This window comes from Mustela nivalis, assembly GCF_964662115.1.
Source record: "Mustela nivalis genome assembly, chromosome: 19".
NCBI lineage: Eukaryota > Metazoa > Chordata > Mammalia > Carnivora > Mustelidae > Mustela > Mustela nivalis.
Genome location: NC_139038.1, coordinates 30,686,008 through 30,701,403, shown reverse-complemented (window position 1 = coordinate 30,701,403; position 15,396 = coordinate 30,686,008). Strand labels below are relative to the sequence as shown.

The 15,396-nt window shown below is 51.7% G+C and overlaps 1 protein-coding gene across 1 annotated transcript in view; it reads right to left on the bottom strand.

Annotated features, from left to right (window-relative positions):
* Positions 1–15,396, bottom strand: part of LOC309854683 (uncharacterized protein) — a 150,590-nt gene that overhangs the window by 57,008 nt on the left and 78,186 nt on the right. Inside the window, exons 34-38 of the mRNA XM_082714086.1 lie at positions 13,475–13,612; positions 13,260–13,379; positions 12,141–12,233; positions 3,179–3,396; positions 1,230–1,423 (exon numbers count right to left, since the gene is read on the bottom strand). Coding sequence (XP_082570212.1) covers positions 1,230–1,423; positions 3,179–3,396; positions 12,141–12,233; positions 13,260–13,379; positions 13,475–13,612 — 763 coding nt within the window. The remainder of the gene's footprint in view (positions 1–1,229; positions 1,424–3,178; positions 3,397–12,140; positions 12,234–13,259; positions 13,380–13,474; positions 13,613–15,396) is intronic.

The following is a 15,396-nucleotide window of genomic DNA, read 5'->3' as shown; positions in this document are numbered from 1 at the left end:
TTGTTTTTTTTTTATAATTTTTTTAAAGATTTGGTTTTTTTTTTAAGATTTTTTTTTTTTTTTTTAAATTCACAGAGAGATAGAGCACACAAGTAGGCAGAGCATCAGGCAGAGAGAGAAGGAGAAGCAGGCTCTCTGTTGAGCAGGGAGCCTGATGCGAGGCTTGATCCCAGAACCCAGGGATCATGACCTGAGCCGAAGGCAGAGGCTTTACTGAGTCACCCTGGCACCCAGACAGTATCTTTATTTTTAAGAAATAAACACTGTCCGTCAAAAGAAACGAAATCTTGCCATAGGCAACCACGTGGATGGAACTAGAGGGCATTATGCCGAGCGAAATAAGTCCATCAGAGAAAGACAATTATCATATTATCTCCCTGACATGAGGAAGTTGAGAGGCAGAATGGAGGGTTTGTGGGTAGGGAAGGAAAAAATGAGATAAGATGGGATCTGGAGGGAGACAAAACATAAGAGACTCTTAATCTCAGGAAACAAACTGAGGGTTGCTGGGAGGTTGGGGTGAGAGGGATGGGGCGGCTGGTGATGGACACGACACTGGGAAGGGTATGTGCTATGGTGAGTGCTGTGAATTGTGTAAGCCTGATGACTCACAGACCTGTACCCCTGGGGCAAATAATACATTATATGATAATAAATATTATTTAAAAAAATAAACAAATAAACACTGCACTATTTAGGGGTGAAGAACCATCACGGCCACACCTTACAACTGTGTAAAACACAGTTCAGGAATAAAATGAAATAAACGTGGTATGTACACACATATATGTGCGTATAGAGAGAGAGAGAGAGAAAGAGAGAAGGAAAAAGAATGATAAAGCAATGGTGATAAGATGTCAGTAACTGATATAGCTAGGCTTATAGGATTCTCTGTATTATTCTTGCCACTTTTCTATAAGTCAGAAATTACATCAGAATTAAAAGTACTCAAAAATATATGCTTGGGAAACACTGCCCATAACTCTTCCTCCTGGCTTTTTCCAACATCCATTAGTACATTGAAGACTCTGATAAGTCCTGCATAAGGAAGCCTGTTTGGTATCTTTGCCAGAATGGGTGTTTGTTTCTCACACATCAGTGTGTGAGGTGCTGAAACAACGTATTAGTGGACTTGAAAACATGCAGGGTTTAGTCTGCTCTGAGGTTCTACAGAAAGTGCTCGCCCAAGACCCTCCCTGACCCTGTCCTGTGGCGTTCCCCAGGCTCACCCTCTCTGAGCGTCTGCTTGTGCTTTAGCATGCCCTTGACGGTCAGGAGGCGGGGCACAGCTGTCCAACCAGCCACTGTGTGCTGGGCGTGGCTCTGCAGGGTCAGGAGCTGGCCTCCCCTCTGCTCTGCGGAGGCCTTGAAGAACAGCTGAGCTGTGCTCTGGTCCACCAGCACTTTATACAACAGCCAAACCCTAGGAAGGAACGTGATGAGGGTAACAGATAGAACCCACCCCTGTAGCAGGTTATAAGAGGTGGGTCCCTGAACCCCACTGTCTAGACCCATCATAGGACTGCTTTTACTGGGTTCTTAACCCCCAGGGACACAGTGTAATAGGGGTTAAGATGATAGGCTTTGGGGTCAGCCAAACCTGGGTTTGAATCCCAGGGCCGCTCGCTACTCACTAACTGTGGCCTTGAACAAGGACCTGACCTCTCTGAGGCCCAGTTTCTCCTTCCATAAAGCGGGGGATAAAACAGAACTACAGATGCGGAGCTGATGTTGCTGGTAAGTTATCAGTGCATCATCTGATGATAAGCAATGAGAAAATAAACAGCTTCAATAAGCCTGATATTCAACTCCCTGGAGAACTGGGGAAGAGGACACGGTCCCAATCATCCACCCAGATGTTCTTCATAGGACACCATGGGAGACGCCTCCCTTGAGGGTCACCACCAGAAACAAGATCAGTCACGCCTTCCTTGATGCACACTCACACAGGTGTGAGCGGGCATGTGCCTGTGTTTCCCCATGGCCTTTGCAAATAACACCACCCATTGGTTTCCCTTCTCACCTTGACTACTAGGATGCTCAGAGCCAAATTTTAAGCTGAGCTCTAAAAACGCCCGGGACCTCATGACATGCATGTTGTTTCCTAAAGCCACTTTGAGCACCTTCCTATTTCCTCCATTTTTCTCTTCACGCTCACATCCTCATGTGCTTTGAAAAATCTAGAACAGGGGTGCCTGGGTGGCTCAGTGGGTTAAAGCCTCTGCCTTCGGCTCAGGTCATGATCTCAGGGTCCTGGGATCGAGCCCCGCATCGGGCTCTCTGCTCGGCAGGGAGCCTGCTTTCCTCTCTCTCTCTCTCTGCCTGCTTCTCTGCCTACTTGTGATCTCTTTCTCTGTCAAATAAATAAATAAAATCTTTAAAAAGAAAAAAAAGAAAAATCTAGAACAGACGGGAGACAATGATGGACATTCAGACAGATGGGTGAATCCACGGATGGACAGCTCTAGGTGGCAATTCTGGGGACAGGGTTATCTAGAACCATCCCCAGAGCCTTGAGTCTCCTCAAATTCACAAAAGCTGCCAATGCTAGGACGGCGGGGGAAACAGGGCACTGACATTTAATGGAGAACTGAACTATGCCACAATGAGTCCTACTCAGAGGGCCAGTGACTACGGCAGCCGGGCAGTGGACATCCTCGCTGGCCAGGCACTGGTGGGGCAGGCATGTTAATGCTCTGTTAACCCAAGGACAACCCCAAGAAGCAGGTGGAGAAACTCAGGCACAGGAGGGCATGGTGGCTGGCCCGAAGTCCCCGAGGCTGAGCTGGGGTGTGAACCCAGGCGGCTGGCTCCAGACCCAGGATCCTGAGGGTCATATTGTAATGGACAAACCCCCACGCGAAGATACAGTCCGAGGTGAAAGGCTGCACCCACACACTCCCTGGGACTATCTCCAGAAACTCGTGTTTTATGCTTCATGCTTTATTGCCATCTTTCAAGCCAGGGACAATGAATGCAGTCATTACTAAGAAAGCAAAGAAAAAAAATTAACGTGGAAAACTCAATGCCTCCTCTTCCTTTCCCTCAATGGCTTAAAATCAAGAACGGCCTAAGGAACAGGGATTTAGACCTGGTCTCTGAGTGATGCGAGAGGGTTCCTCTCTGTGCAAGGATTTCCCATCTTCCCCTGCCTTGCACAGCCCCCAGAGACCCTCACCTGGCTGGGGCCACCTTGCTGGACATCTGCAAGTGAACAGCTCGGGGGGCGCTGAAGACTGCCTGGTGGAGGAGGACTGTCGTGTCCCAGCCCCGGCTGCGTCTCCGGGCGTCCTGGCTGGTGTCGGCCTCCAGCAGAAGCAGCTCCTGGCTGGACGTGTGTACAGCCAGGGAGCCACTGAGACCGTGGTCTCTGTATCGTCGGGCAGCTCCCTGCACCTGAGGGGAGGCAAGAGAGGGCTTAGAAGTGGAGGGAGGACAGAAAGGGTCTGTGGAAGCCTGCTGGGTGAGAGGACCCCTCCTCCAGGAAGCCTTCCTGAGCCTCACCAGCTCTGAGAACCACCAAGCACAGCAGAGAGCAAGCACACAGGAAGAGGGGCGGTGGAGGGAGTGGTGGTGGACTGCCTTCCCTGACCCCAGCTCCTGGCCCAGAAGCAGAGTCATACCTTGTCCTTCCCAGCATGTGCACAATGGGATTACCATCTTACAGCTGGGGAGACCGAGGCCTGAGGAGGGTCACATATTTAATATGGGCCTGCCTGGGCTCTAAAACTCATGCTTGTGCCGGAAGGGAGGTGGGAACAGAAGACCTTGGGCCACTCCGTTACAGGAGGCTCAGTGGGTTAAAGCCTCTGCCTTCAGCTTAGGTCATAATCCCAATGTCCTGGGATGGAGCCCTGCATCAGGCTCTCTGCTCAGCAGGAAGCCTGCTTCCTCCTCTCTCTCTCTCTTCCTGCCTCTCTGCCTACTTGTGATCTCTGTCAAATAAATAAATAAAAATCTTTTAAAAAATCAAGATTTAAAAAAAAAAATAAAGAAGAAGTTCAGCTCAGACCCCCTGACCAATCAACACAGCATCTCCACACTGGGGTCCAGGCAGGTTCTAAAATCCCCCATGACATCCCCATGAGTCCGACGTGGCTTGGGCTGGGAACTTTTAGGGTGCACCCGTGTTTTCCTCCGACTGGCCTCTCTGTGGACCTGAAGACTCCCACAGACCATGCATTCTCGACAGGGGCAGTCCCCAAATGCAAAACCTTGTTTGTTGGGGGTAGATTTAAATTAAAAAAACAACAACGTATGTGCAAATCACAGATGTGCATACAGCACACAAAAATACGGGATGTCTGTGCCATTAAAATATCGCAGAGGGGGGTTTATGGGACGCGCTGGCTAGATTGTACAAGCACACCCTGAAGGACCCTGTTGGTCACGGTCTTGAGGATGTACGGATCCCGGGCTCTCGCTATATTTTCATCAAGCAGGATGTGCAGCAAAAAACATGTTCCGCACTCAAGGTCATGGGCTCTGACAGTGGCCAGCTTAGAGCATCTGCTTTGTAACAAAGAATGTCCACATGGCAGGCCTTGAGCTCCCTGGAGCTCTGGTCGTGCAAGGAGAGAGAGGCTACAAACAGGTGCTATGCTATTCAAGCTTGCCGTGCAGAGATCCCAGCCATGGAGGTTGGGTCCAGTCCTCTGCTCCCGGACTCCCCGTACAGAAGTTCCCCTGCTAAGCCTCTCTCTCGATTGCTATATCCAGGCCATTTTTTCCTGTATCACTGGGCCATCCCCCAGCCTTGGCTTAGAGCCTGCCAGGGATCCGCGGCCTAACTGGGGAGCTAGCTAGGAAGCTGGAGAAAACCCTATGAGTTCTGAGGTGCCAGAAAGGGGAAAAGGGAAATCCGTGGGGGGAAATGCCAAGTTGGCCAGTGACCTCTGTGTGGGGTGGAGAGGCCTATGGGTCAGACGCTTGTGGACCACCGCGTGAGAACGGGGACTGATATGCCAGCAAGTCTAAGGGACGTGGGGGAAACTGTATGCTGTGGCAGGGAAGGGAAGGGAGAGCAGGATAGTAAGTTAGAGACCTCCACGCACCGTTGTGCGAAGCCAGGAGGCCCCAGGATGCCACGGATTAAGATCCAGGTCCTAGACTACTAGGTATTTATCCAAAGGATCCAAAAATACTAATTCAAAGGGAAACACGGTACCCCGATGTTTACAGCAGCGTGATCTGCAAGAGCCAAACTATGGAAAGAACTCAAATGTCCATAAGCTGATGAACGGATCAGGAAGATGTGGTGTGGACGCACAACGACAACGGAATCCGTCTCTGTCACAGAAGACGAGCGGAATCTTGTCGTTTGCAATGACATGGATGGAGCTAGAAGGGATTATACTGAGCAAAACAAGTCCGTCAGAGAAAGGCAAATACCATATGCTTTCACTCCTATGCGGAATTTAAGACACAAAACACATGCACATAGTGGGATATAAGAGAGACGAACCAACAAAAAGACTCTTAACTCTACAGAACACACTGATGGCCACCAGAAGGGAGGCAGGGGTGGGGGGAATGGGGGAGACGGGTGATTGGGGATGAAGGGGTGCCCTTGTGATGAGCCCTGGGTGCTGTATGGAAGTGCTGAATCCCTATATTGTGCTCCCGAAACGAATGTTACACTGTATTTTTTTAAAAAAGATTTTATTTATTTATTTGACAGAGCGATCACCAGTAGGCAGAGAGGCAGGCAGAGAGAGAGAGAGAGAGAGAGGGAAGCAGGCTCCCCACCGAGCAGAGAGCCCAGTGCAGGGCTCAATCCCAGGACCCTGAGATCATGACCTGAGCCGAAGGCAGAGGCTTAACCCACTGAGCCACCCAGGTGCCCTTATTACACTGTATTTTAACTGCAATTTACATATAGTCTTGGAAAAAAAAAAAAAATCCAGGCACTTGTAATAAAGTCCAGTTAGGGCACTAAGAGGTAGAATCTCTAAAAAGTGGCCGATCTATCTCTCTAGGGAAAACTGACGAGAAAACAGACAAAATTTCCCATGTTTTCTAACCGCCACTACAAAGAGAAAGTTTATACAGCAATTATCCTCCTAACTCCTAGAAGAAAAACTAAAATCCTTTCTCTGTCCCTTGAAGTTGTCAATCTTGTCCCATCTTTGTAACACGTACATCCCAGGAAATAACCAAACATTAACACAGAGACGGAAGAAAAAAGAGGAGGGAAGATACTCTTTAAAATTCAGATTGCTGGGGGACGCCTGGGTGGCTCAGTTGGTTAAGCAGCTGCCTTCGGCTCAGGTCATGATCCCAGCGTCCTGGGATCGAGTCCCGCTTCTTCCTCTGCCTCTGCCTGCCATTCTGTCTGCCTTTGCTCACTCTCTTTCCCTCTCTCTCTCTGATAAAAAAAAAAAAAATCTTTAAAAAATAAAATAAAATTCAGATTGCTGGGAATAATAAGGAAAGCCACTCGGTATGTAGGAAAGGCAGGAGATGCCTAAGAAAGCTTTCAGAATGAGAATATATTTTGGTTAAAGAGAAAAAAAGTAAATTTGTCCTGAAATGAGACTGGCTGTTTAGAGAGAGGAAAGCTTAGGACAAAATCTAAATGAAAAAAGAAAGCTGTAGAAGGTTCACGAAGGGGAATCTTAGGAAAGAGTTTTATGCCTGGTCAGGACTAAGATTGGAATAAGTTTGTAAAGTACATTGGTGTAAGATTAGAATTTGATTCATCCCTCTGTTAAAATGACAAAAGGTTTCTTGGTCTGCTCTTGATTAAAAAAAAAAAAAAAAAAAGTCAACAATTTTTCTTTTTTTACTCTGCCCAGAAAAAAAAGTTTCTACATTTTGCCTTTACTGGGCTGATAAGAAACTCTCACGAGATTTTTAACCATGGCCATTTGTTTGAGACTTTGGTTGTTGGCAGAGTGACTGTTCTACTCTGACGCTTTAACAAAATGCGCTCCTGCAAAAGTGCTCGTCTCCCCGGAAATTCATGGAAAGGACTTTGACGGGTACAAGTTTCTGGGAAGGAAGTTTCTGGGCCACCTGTGTACTGCCACACTATGTCATGGGACGGTAGCCCGCGACCTCTCCTGCTCTCCCATTCCCGCATCAGTGAGACAGGCACCTAGCACTGATGATATTAACATTAGCACCCAAAGTCTTGCCTCGGCTGCAGAAAACCTTGCAGGCTTTGCTGGGGTTTCTTTGAGGGAGACAATGGGCAGGGAACCCACAGATACTTCAGGGCCCTGGCTTATCAGTCAAGCACTCAGGTGTTATCTGATTGCAGAAGACAAAGTTGTTGCCGCAGTGACCACTGAAATACACAGGTATACCATGCCTCGCCACCCCAAAGCAGATGCAGGCCTTCCTAAGACTGTTAGAGTACCAGCGTCCACTCAGCCCTCACCTGGCCTCATTGCTTCAGCCTCTTTTAGACTGGTTAAAAAGAGAGAGAGAGAGAGCACCTAAAGCAAAGCATGCGACCAAGCCAAGGTGGCTGGTGGACAGACCCCAGCTTTGGGCATTCAGGGACAGGGACAGCCATGCAAGTTCAAGGATACGTTCCAAAAGTCCATGTCAGGCAGTGCACAGACCATGCCTGCCTGCAACAATGCTGTACCTTGACAAAAACCCCCAGTGGGGAGAAGCACTCCACCCGCGGCCCAGTGACTCAGGTCATCCTGAAGGACAGCCGTTCACGGGGGCAGCAGAGCCCCTGCAGGGGCCATCCTCTGGGCCGGAAGGAGACGACGGACCAATCCCTGAGCACGTGCGGTACCCTGATGAGTCAGCAAGGGGCAGCCCTACAGCCATCCCGCCCTCCACAGGGAATGTCGGCATAGATGCCAGCACCGGACTGAGCTTCGAGCATGGATGCTATGGTTCCGTGAGCCTCATCCCAGTGTTCCTTTTTTTTTTTTTTTAATGATTTTATGTTTTTTTTTTTTATGATTTCATTTATTTATTTGAAGGAAAGTAAGAGAGGAACACGGGTGGGGCAAGGGGAAGTGGGAGAGGGAGAAGCAGGTGCACCCCAGAGCAGGGAGCCCAACATGGGGCTCGATCCCATGACCCCAGGATCATGACTGGGGCAGAAGGCACCCACTTACCCTAAGCCACCCAGGAGCCCCTTCAGTGATTTTAAGTAATCTCTACAACCAACGTGGGGCTCGAACTTACAACTCCAAGATCAAGAGTCACGTGCTCTACTGACTGAGCCAGCCACGCACCCCACGATGCCACTGTTCTGTGCACAGACAGCTGACAGCTGGACGGCCTATGGAGGACTGACCTGTAGGAGGACCTCCTGTTCCTGCAGAGGCACAGGACAGGATGGGGGCAGGGCACCCACTCCAGGGAAATGACCTACAGAAGAACATACTCCAATGCCTAAGAAGGATAAACATCACTGTTTTCCTTTTTTTTTTTTTTTTTTGAAGATTTTATTTATTTACTTGACAGAGAGAGATCATAAGTAGGCATAGAGGCAGGCAGAGAGAGAGAGAGGAGGAAGCAGGCTCCCTGCTGAGCAGAGAGCCCGATGTGGGACTCGATCCCAGGACCCTGAGATCATGACCTGAGCCGAAGGCAGCGGCTTAACCCACTGAGCCACCCAGGCGCCCCAACATCACTGTTTTCCATGTGGGTGCACACACTGCACACACCCCAGCTGGAAACCAACAGGCCAATGGATTGGCCTGTGTCTGCCTCCTTACAAAGACCTCACGCCCGTCTGCCAACAACGCCCAACCTATGCCGGTCATCACCGTGACCTTGGCCAAGACACACTGGACAGGGAGCAAGGGCGCAGACTGACGGCATGGGTCCCTTGTGTCTCTCTGGTGGCTGCCGTTCTGCTCGGATGTGTGTGGACACTAATAAAAGACCGCCTGCAAGGCTGCCCCAGTAAGCGTGCTCCCCAGTGAGGCCACCGTCGGGGGCTGGAACACCTGTGCACATCACGTGGGGTGTCCACTGACATGGACAGCCACCAAGGCCCCTCAGCGGCATTTCCACGTACCATCCCAGCCCACTACAGCTGGACCGATGGACCGATGCAGGGCACAGATACAAGGTTGCCACAGCTGGGATGACAAAGCCATTCCCTGGCCCTGTGGACACGCCTCCTCTCAACAGCTGCGCGGACATGAATGCCCATGTACGTTCCAGTCGTCCCAGTGCCGGTACGCTCCTCACCCTTAGAATACAAGCAGACCCAGCATGTGGGAAGAATGTTCTCTGCTGCAGGGAGGGACGCAAGGTCACCTTTCATGTCCCTGACACAAGATCTACCTACATATAAAGAAATGGCCGACAAGTCCACTGTGGCTTGGGGTTTGGGTCCCACGGGGAAAAGGGACAGGACAGGACCTATCCACTGCCTCATTCCTCTACCCCATTCCGCCAAAAACAACAGAGGGACACAACCCGGGCCTCATATAAACAGAGACACTATCATAATCGCCTTACAAGGGATCATTACACATAGATTCGCTCCACTGCGAAACAGAGTGGGGACAATCCGGTGCCGGTAAACACAACTGCAGCCGGGGGTATGGCTTTATCTCCCGTGTTCTGTTACGCAATCATGACTTGGTGCCCACTCAAGGGCGCACTTCTCCCGCTTCGATTCCGCGTGGGAAGCTGTTCGGTGACTGGGCTAACCTTGGCTCCCACGCACCATCAGACCGCCCGCTGGGGCCTCGTGAACTTCCACTATCAGCCACCACGGCCCCGCCCCAGCGAATCCAAATGGCCTTGAAACGCCTCTACCCTTAACATAATCCCTCTTCGCCCATCTCTGGGCCCACCCGTGTTCCCGGGCTGGGCGGGCTCCCCTGGGGAAAGACACAAAGAGGCAAATTTTCCAACTGATGAGGGGGCAGATAAATCAAGACTCCGCCAGTAAGATATGCTATTTGGGAAGGCCTGGTATGGTCCTCGGTGCCATTTATAGATGTAGCAGGGAGGTACTACGGGACCCCGAATCCTATAGGTTGTAATGTCGGTAGACAGCCACACAACAATGCAATCACACCGTACTTGTCACCGCTGGTGTTTGGCTGGAGAGACAGCATGCACCCAATCCCACAGGTGCTTTCCCCTCGCCTTGGGCCTGGCTACAAGCATGTGGCACCCCCTGGCCCTGCTTCCCCTATAACTGGGCTGAATGCTACACCCAAGAGCTCCCCCTACCTGCTGGGCCATATACTCATTTATAAGATGAGAGTGGGGGGCGCCTGGGTGGCTCAGTGGGTTAAACCGCTGCCTTCAGCTCAGGTCATGATCTCAGGTCCTGGGATGGAGCCCCACATCAGGCTTTCTGCTCGGCGGGGAGCCTGCTTCCTCCTCTCTGCCTGCCTCTCTGCCTACTTGTGATCTCTGTCTGTCAAATAAATAAATAAAATCTTTAAAAAATAATAATAATAAGATGAGAGTGGGGGGCGCACGGCGGGCCTCTAATTCCGCCTGTAAGGCACTCTCCCTCCTTCCCTGGCGAGTTCCCAAATAAGACAGGAACTTCCTGCAACACGGAACAGCTTGTGACATGTAAGCCACAGCACAAGGGGGGACATGAGCTCTCCCTAAGACAGAATGCTGCCTGTAGACACCTGAGTATTCCCAAAACATTCCCTAAGCCAGGGCTGGCGTAAAGACAGAGCAAAGCTGCTGAAATCCCTACTGACCCTTTTAGCAATTGCTTAGATCACTTGCCTTTTTCCCAGCCAAAGAGTTTCTGAGCCATCTGTGTTTTCCTAGGACCTGGACACTGTGGCTTACACTGTTGCTGCAGGATTTGGTGGCAGGGCGTCTCCGTGTAGCCAGCCCAGGCGATACCACGGAAGAGAGGCGTGGCAAGAACCTATGGGCCACCTAGGGTATATCAGGGAGGAGTGTGTGGTCCAGGCCAGGCCACTGGCTCGTGCAAACCACCTTGAACACCGCTGCCAATGCACATCTTGAGAATGTATGAATGCTGTGCTCCCTCTATATTCCCATCAAACAGGATATGTAGAAAAAAACATGTTCAGGGTTCAAGGTCAGGAGCTCCGGGGATGGCCAACCAGGTGCACCTCCCTGAGAGTGAAGAATGCCGGGATAACAGGCCTTGATCCCCTTGAAGCGCTGGCCGAGAGGGGAGGGGCTACGCATCATCACTAAGCTGGCTGATACACTATCAGAGCCTCTTGCGGACAGGGTGCACCAGTGGATGCTGTGCAGGGGCTTCCAGAACGGGGAGGGGCTGACAAGGCTGAGCTCCGCCGCCTCCCTTCACCTCAGATCTGGGATACCAGGAACTCTGAGGTGTGCCAGGATTTTATGGACCGGAATGCCTTCCCCCATGGAAGCAAAAAAGCTGGTAACAAGACAATGTGCCTGCGGGAACTGGAAGACCCATCCTGATTTCCAAGCTGTTGACCCGTGAAAGCAGGTGCCTCCAAGAAGGACCAATTCCCATCTTCGAAAACTCTTCTGGGGCTCCTTTAGTGTTCCCAAAGCCTCCAGCACAGGGCTGCGCACACTGCAGGCATTTAAACATTGCTGGCAAGTTCCGGACCTCATCCCACGTGGAACTTTCCCGTCTATACCTCCATCCGTAGCCTGGTTCCTGTGTACATGGCCCATGTGGCTTGCTCGGTGAAGCAACTAACATGTGGGGTTTTCTAAGCACCCAGCCCTCGGGCAACAGAGCCCAGCCCTCCCGCGCAGGCCCCCTTTCTCTGCCTTTTATTTCCTTGTAGGGTAAAACCCTTCATTGTTTCGACCCCACACCACGCAAACATACTCCCTAGTCCAAAAAGGTCCAGGAGGCTTCCCCCGATACAGGACAGGGTTGACAGGACAGTTCTACCTCTCCCCATTTTCAAGGGTGAAACGTGATGCTTCCACCCCCACCCCCCAACCCCAGGGAGCTCAAACGCCTTCTGGCCTGGACAATCACTTCCAAATGATGGATTTGGAAACCTCCCTGCCCATCTGTTCTTGATTCTTGGACTGGCTGTCTGGCTAAGCTCAACATCCTGGAGTGGTCTCCCCCGCCCCACACCCGGGCCTCCACCCTCCCCTCCTTCCGCCCCATCTCCCCGCAAGCTGGGCTGCTCCGCTCGGAGACAACACTTGGCCGGCGATTCGAGGTCATCCCAGAGGGACCTCGTCTGTACCTGTAAGTCTGGAGGAAATGTCGGTCTGTGGGGATGTCTGAGCTGGAAGAGGAATGCCAAGTGGGAGTCAGATCCGTTCATCTGGACCGAGACCTGTTGAACAAGGGAGGAAGAGGGTCAGAGGGAGCAGAGGAGGGAGCAGCGGAACTCCGGAAAGTAGCTGGCTGGGCACCCGAAGAGGGACAGGTCATCCCAGAATTTGCCCACAACCCAAGCCGAGAGCAGATGCCAGAAACGACCTTCTGTGACGCTTCTTAGCCCCAATCTCACTCAGGCTGCGTTACTTGGAAGTAGGAGAAGCGAGGCCCCAGGCATGGGGCTGGAATGGTAACTCTGGGACCTCGGCCACCCTACGTCCCCTGCCACGTTGCCTGCTCATGCCTCCCATGTCCACAGCTGCATTCTATCTGACCCCGACCGTGAACCAGGCACGGGACCGCTAGCTTTGTAACTGTCACCTCACTTAATCCCCACTCCTGCTCTCACAGGCTGGTATCACTACCCCATTTCACAGCTGGGGGGAAAAAAACCATATTCAGTGAGGTTGAGTCATTTACCCAGGGTCACACAGCAAATCAGCAGTGGAGCTAAGATTTGAACTTGAAACCTCCCTGGAGATGGAGACAGAAACAGTCACCCATGCATCCCCCGTACACACTGCAGAGCCTGGCATGTGGCAGAGACACAGTCCGTGTAGCATGAAGGACCAAACAAATACATCGATGGCACCTTCTATATAAAGTCACCAAGCTGCACTTTCTTTCCCTCCCGGACACACAGCTGAAACTACATTTCCCAGCCTCCCTTGCAGCTGAGAAGGGTCATGTGATGAGTTCTGGCCAATGGAATGTGGGCAGGAGTGCCCCCCCCCCCCCCCCAGGATCTAGCCCATGAAAACCTCCTTAGTAATTCTGTTTCTGTGTCCCCCTGTGCCAGCGGCGGCAGGGACACAGAGCTGCACTGCACTGTGACATGACCAGGCAAACAGGCTTTTATTACAACAGGCAGGGGATCCCAATTCATCCCACCCCCTCTTCAGCCACCGCACACAGGGACCCCTGCCCTCTGACAGGAACATCACTCCTCCCTCAGCGAGGAGGCAGAGCTGAGCCATCTGACCTGGGATGTGACGTTGTGGTTGATGGTGGCCCTTGTGTCCAGGCTGCCGTCAAATGCTCCCCGGGGACCCCGTCTGAAGAGGATGTCCCCATCCAAACGCAGGGCCTGGGGGAGCCTCAGCTGGAAAGAAACAGCACCACTCACTCACTCTCTCCAACACCTGAGGTCCACTCAGAGGCTGCAAACCAGTGTTCGCCCAACCCAGGGACGGGTACCTGGGAGGCGTGCGCTGCGTCCAGCGCCAGGCTGTGCCACATCTCCCCACGCTGAGATCGGTCACGGTGCAGACCCTTCAAGTGCAGTACGACCTTCTGGTTGACTTTCAAAGTGGCCTCGACCTCCCTGTTCTGAGCCTGGGTGAACAAGAAGCGGTGGCAGAGAGAGGACTTCCCATCTCCAAGTACCTGCAGAAGCCCCCCGCTTAGAATCCAGCAGGTAGAAGAAAATGGCCCCACGATGGACGGGATAAAGCTGTCTACACCATCCACACACAGGGCAGCAGCAAGGGACAGGTGCACGAGGGCCTTTCCGACAGGGATGCTCAAGGTCAGTGCACGCAGGTAGGGTTAGCAGCATGGGCTTGAGGGAGCAAATCTGACGACCCACGTCTCATTCCAAAGGAGTGCCCTGGTATTAGTCTATTTCGTTCACCGCGGTGTCCCTCATACTTAACACAGGTCCTGGCGCACAGCAGGTGTTTGGTTAACACCTGGAAGGGTGCAGAATCCCATGGGATCGCCTGCAACCCCAAAGCCAAAGTCAGGCTGAAGTGAAAGAAAGTTGAATTCATAGTGCGGCGGGCAGGATAATAACCCCCCCTCCCAAAGTTACCCACATCTCGATTCCCCAGAACCTATAAATATGTTGCCTTATATGGTAAAAGGGACTTTTCAGTATAGATCTTTAGGTGGGAAGATTGTCACAGATCAGTGGTGGCCCAAGGTAATGGTAAGCGTTCTTATAATAGGGAGGCAGAAGGGAGTGAGTGGGGGAGAGAGAGAGAGAGAAAATGATATTGCTACTCCTACTGGCTTTGAAGACGGAGAAAGGGACCATGACCCAAGAGACGTGGGTGGGTTTTAGCAGCTAGAGAAGGCAAGGAAATGGGTTCTCTCCTGGAGCCTCTCAAAGGAATGTAACTTCACCAAAGCCTGATTTTAGCCAAGTGACACCCATTTTGGATTTCGGATCTCCAGACAGGTAAGGTGAGCTTGCATTGTTTCAAGCCACCAAGTTTGCGATACGGAGGTACAGTGGCCACAAGACACTAACACGCGCGGTTCATCACGCGTTCACACTCAGCAACTTTGCAGCCTCTGCCACATGCCGAGCCCACGGAAGCAGGGGGGGATGCCAGCTGCGCCCTTCCGTGCCGACGGAGACATTCAAAGAGTCTTGCCACCGAATTTCATTGTCGGCGTGTAACTTTGGAAGAGTTCGTGGCTTGATTTTAGAAACAAGATGGCAGAGGAATAAATAAAAAAGCCCAAGAAGAGAAAAATAAATGTGTGTCGTCAAACGAAGACAGGGTTTTAGAAAGCACGGAGAGCCACATCCAGCTCCGTTCAGGGTCGCCGTCGACTTGGTTCTCGCTTCCTGTCGGCGGGTGGGATGTTAGGCCCCGTGCTTCCGATCTTCTGATTTCTTTTTAATTAGAAGCAGAAATCTGGGTTTGGCCCCCAAATCTTCTGATTTTTAAATGGGGATGATGGTTTGAAAAATGTAAAGTACAAAACAGGCCAAACAAAACACATCTGCAGGCTAGACCCGGCCCGTGGCGTCAGACTCTGCGATCTCCGGTTTGGGGGGAAAAAAAACCCCACTCAACACCATGGGGAGGCATTTCTGCAGGTGTGTTGGGCTCTGTTTCTTCTCAGGAGCTACCAAGCTCCTGGCTACCAAGCCTCTGGCAGCCTCCACAGCCCTGTTTAACTGTGCAGCAAGAAGGGACCCCAGAAGGCTATCTCGGGGCTCGACAGCGGGCCCCCCTGCATCCTTCAGCAGCTCTCTGCATCTCCCAGGAGGGGGAATCCACCAGGAACTTCCTCATCCAGGGCCTGGCACACAGTAGATGCTCAATCAATGCGTGCTGGAGAATGAGGTTAATTCCCAGGCCTTCTACTCCTCCGAGGATCAG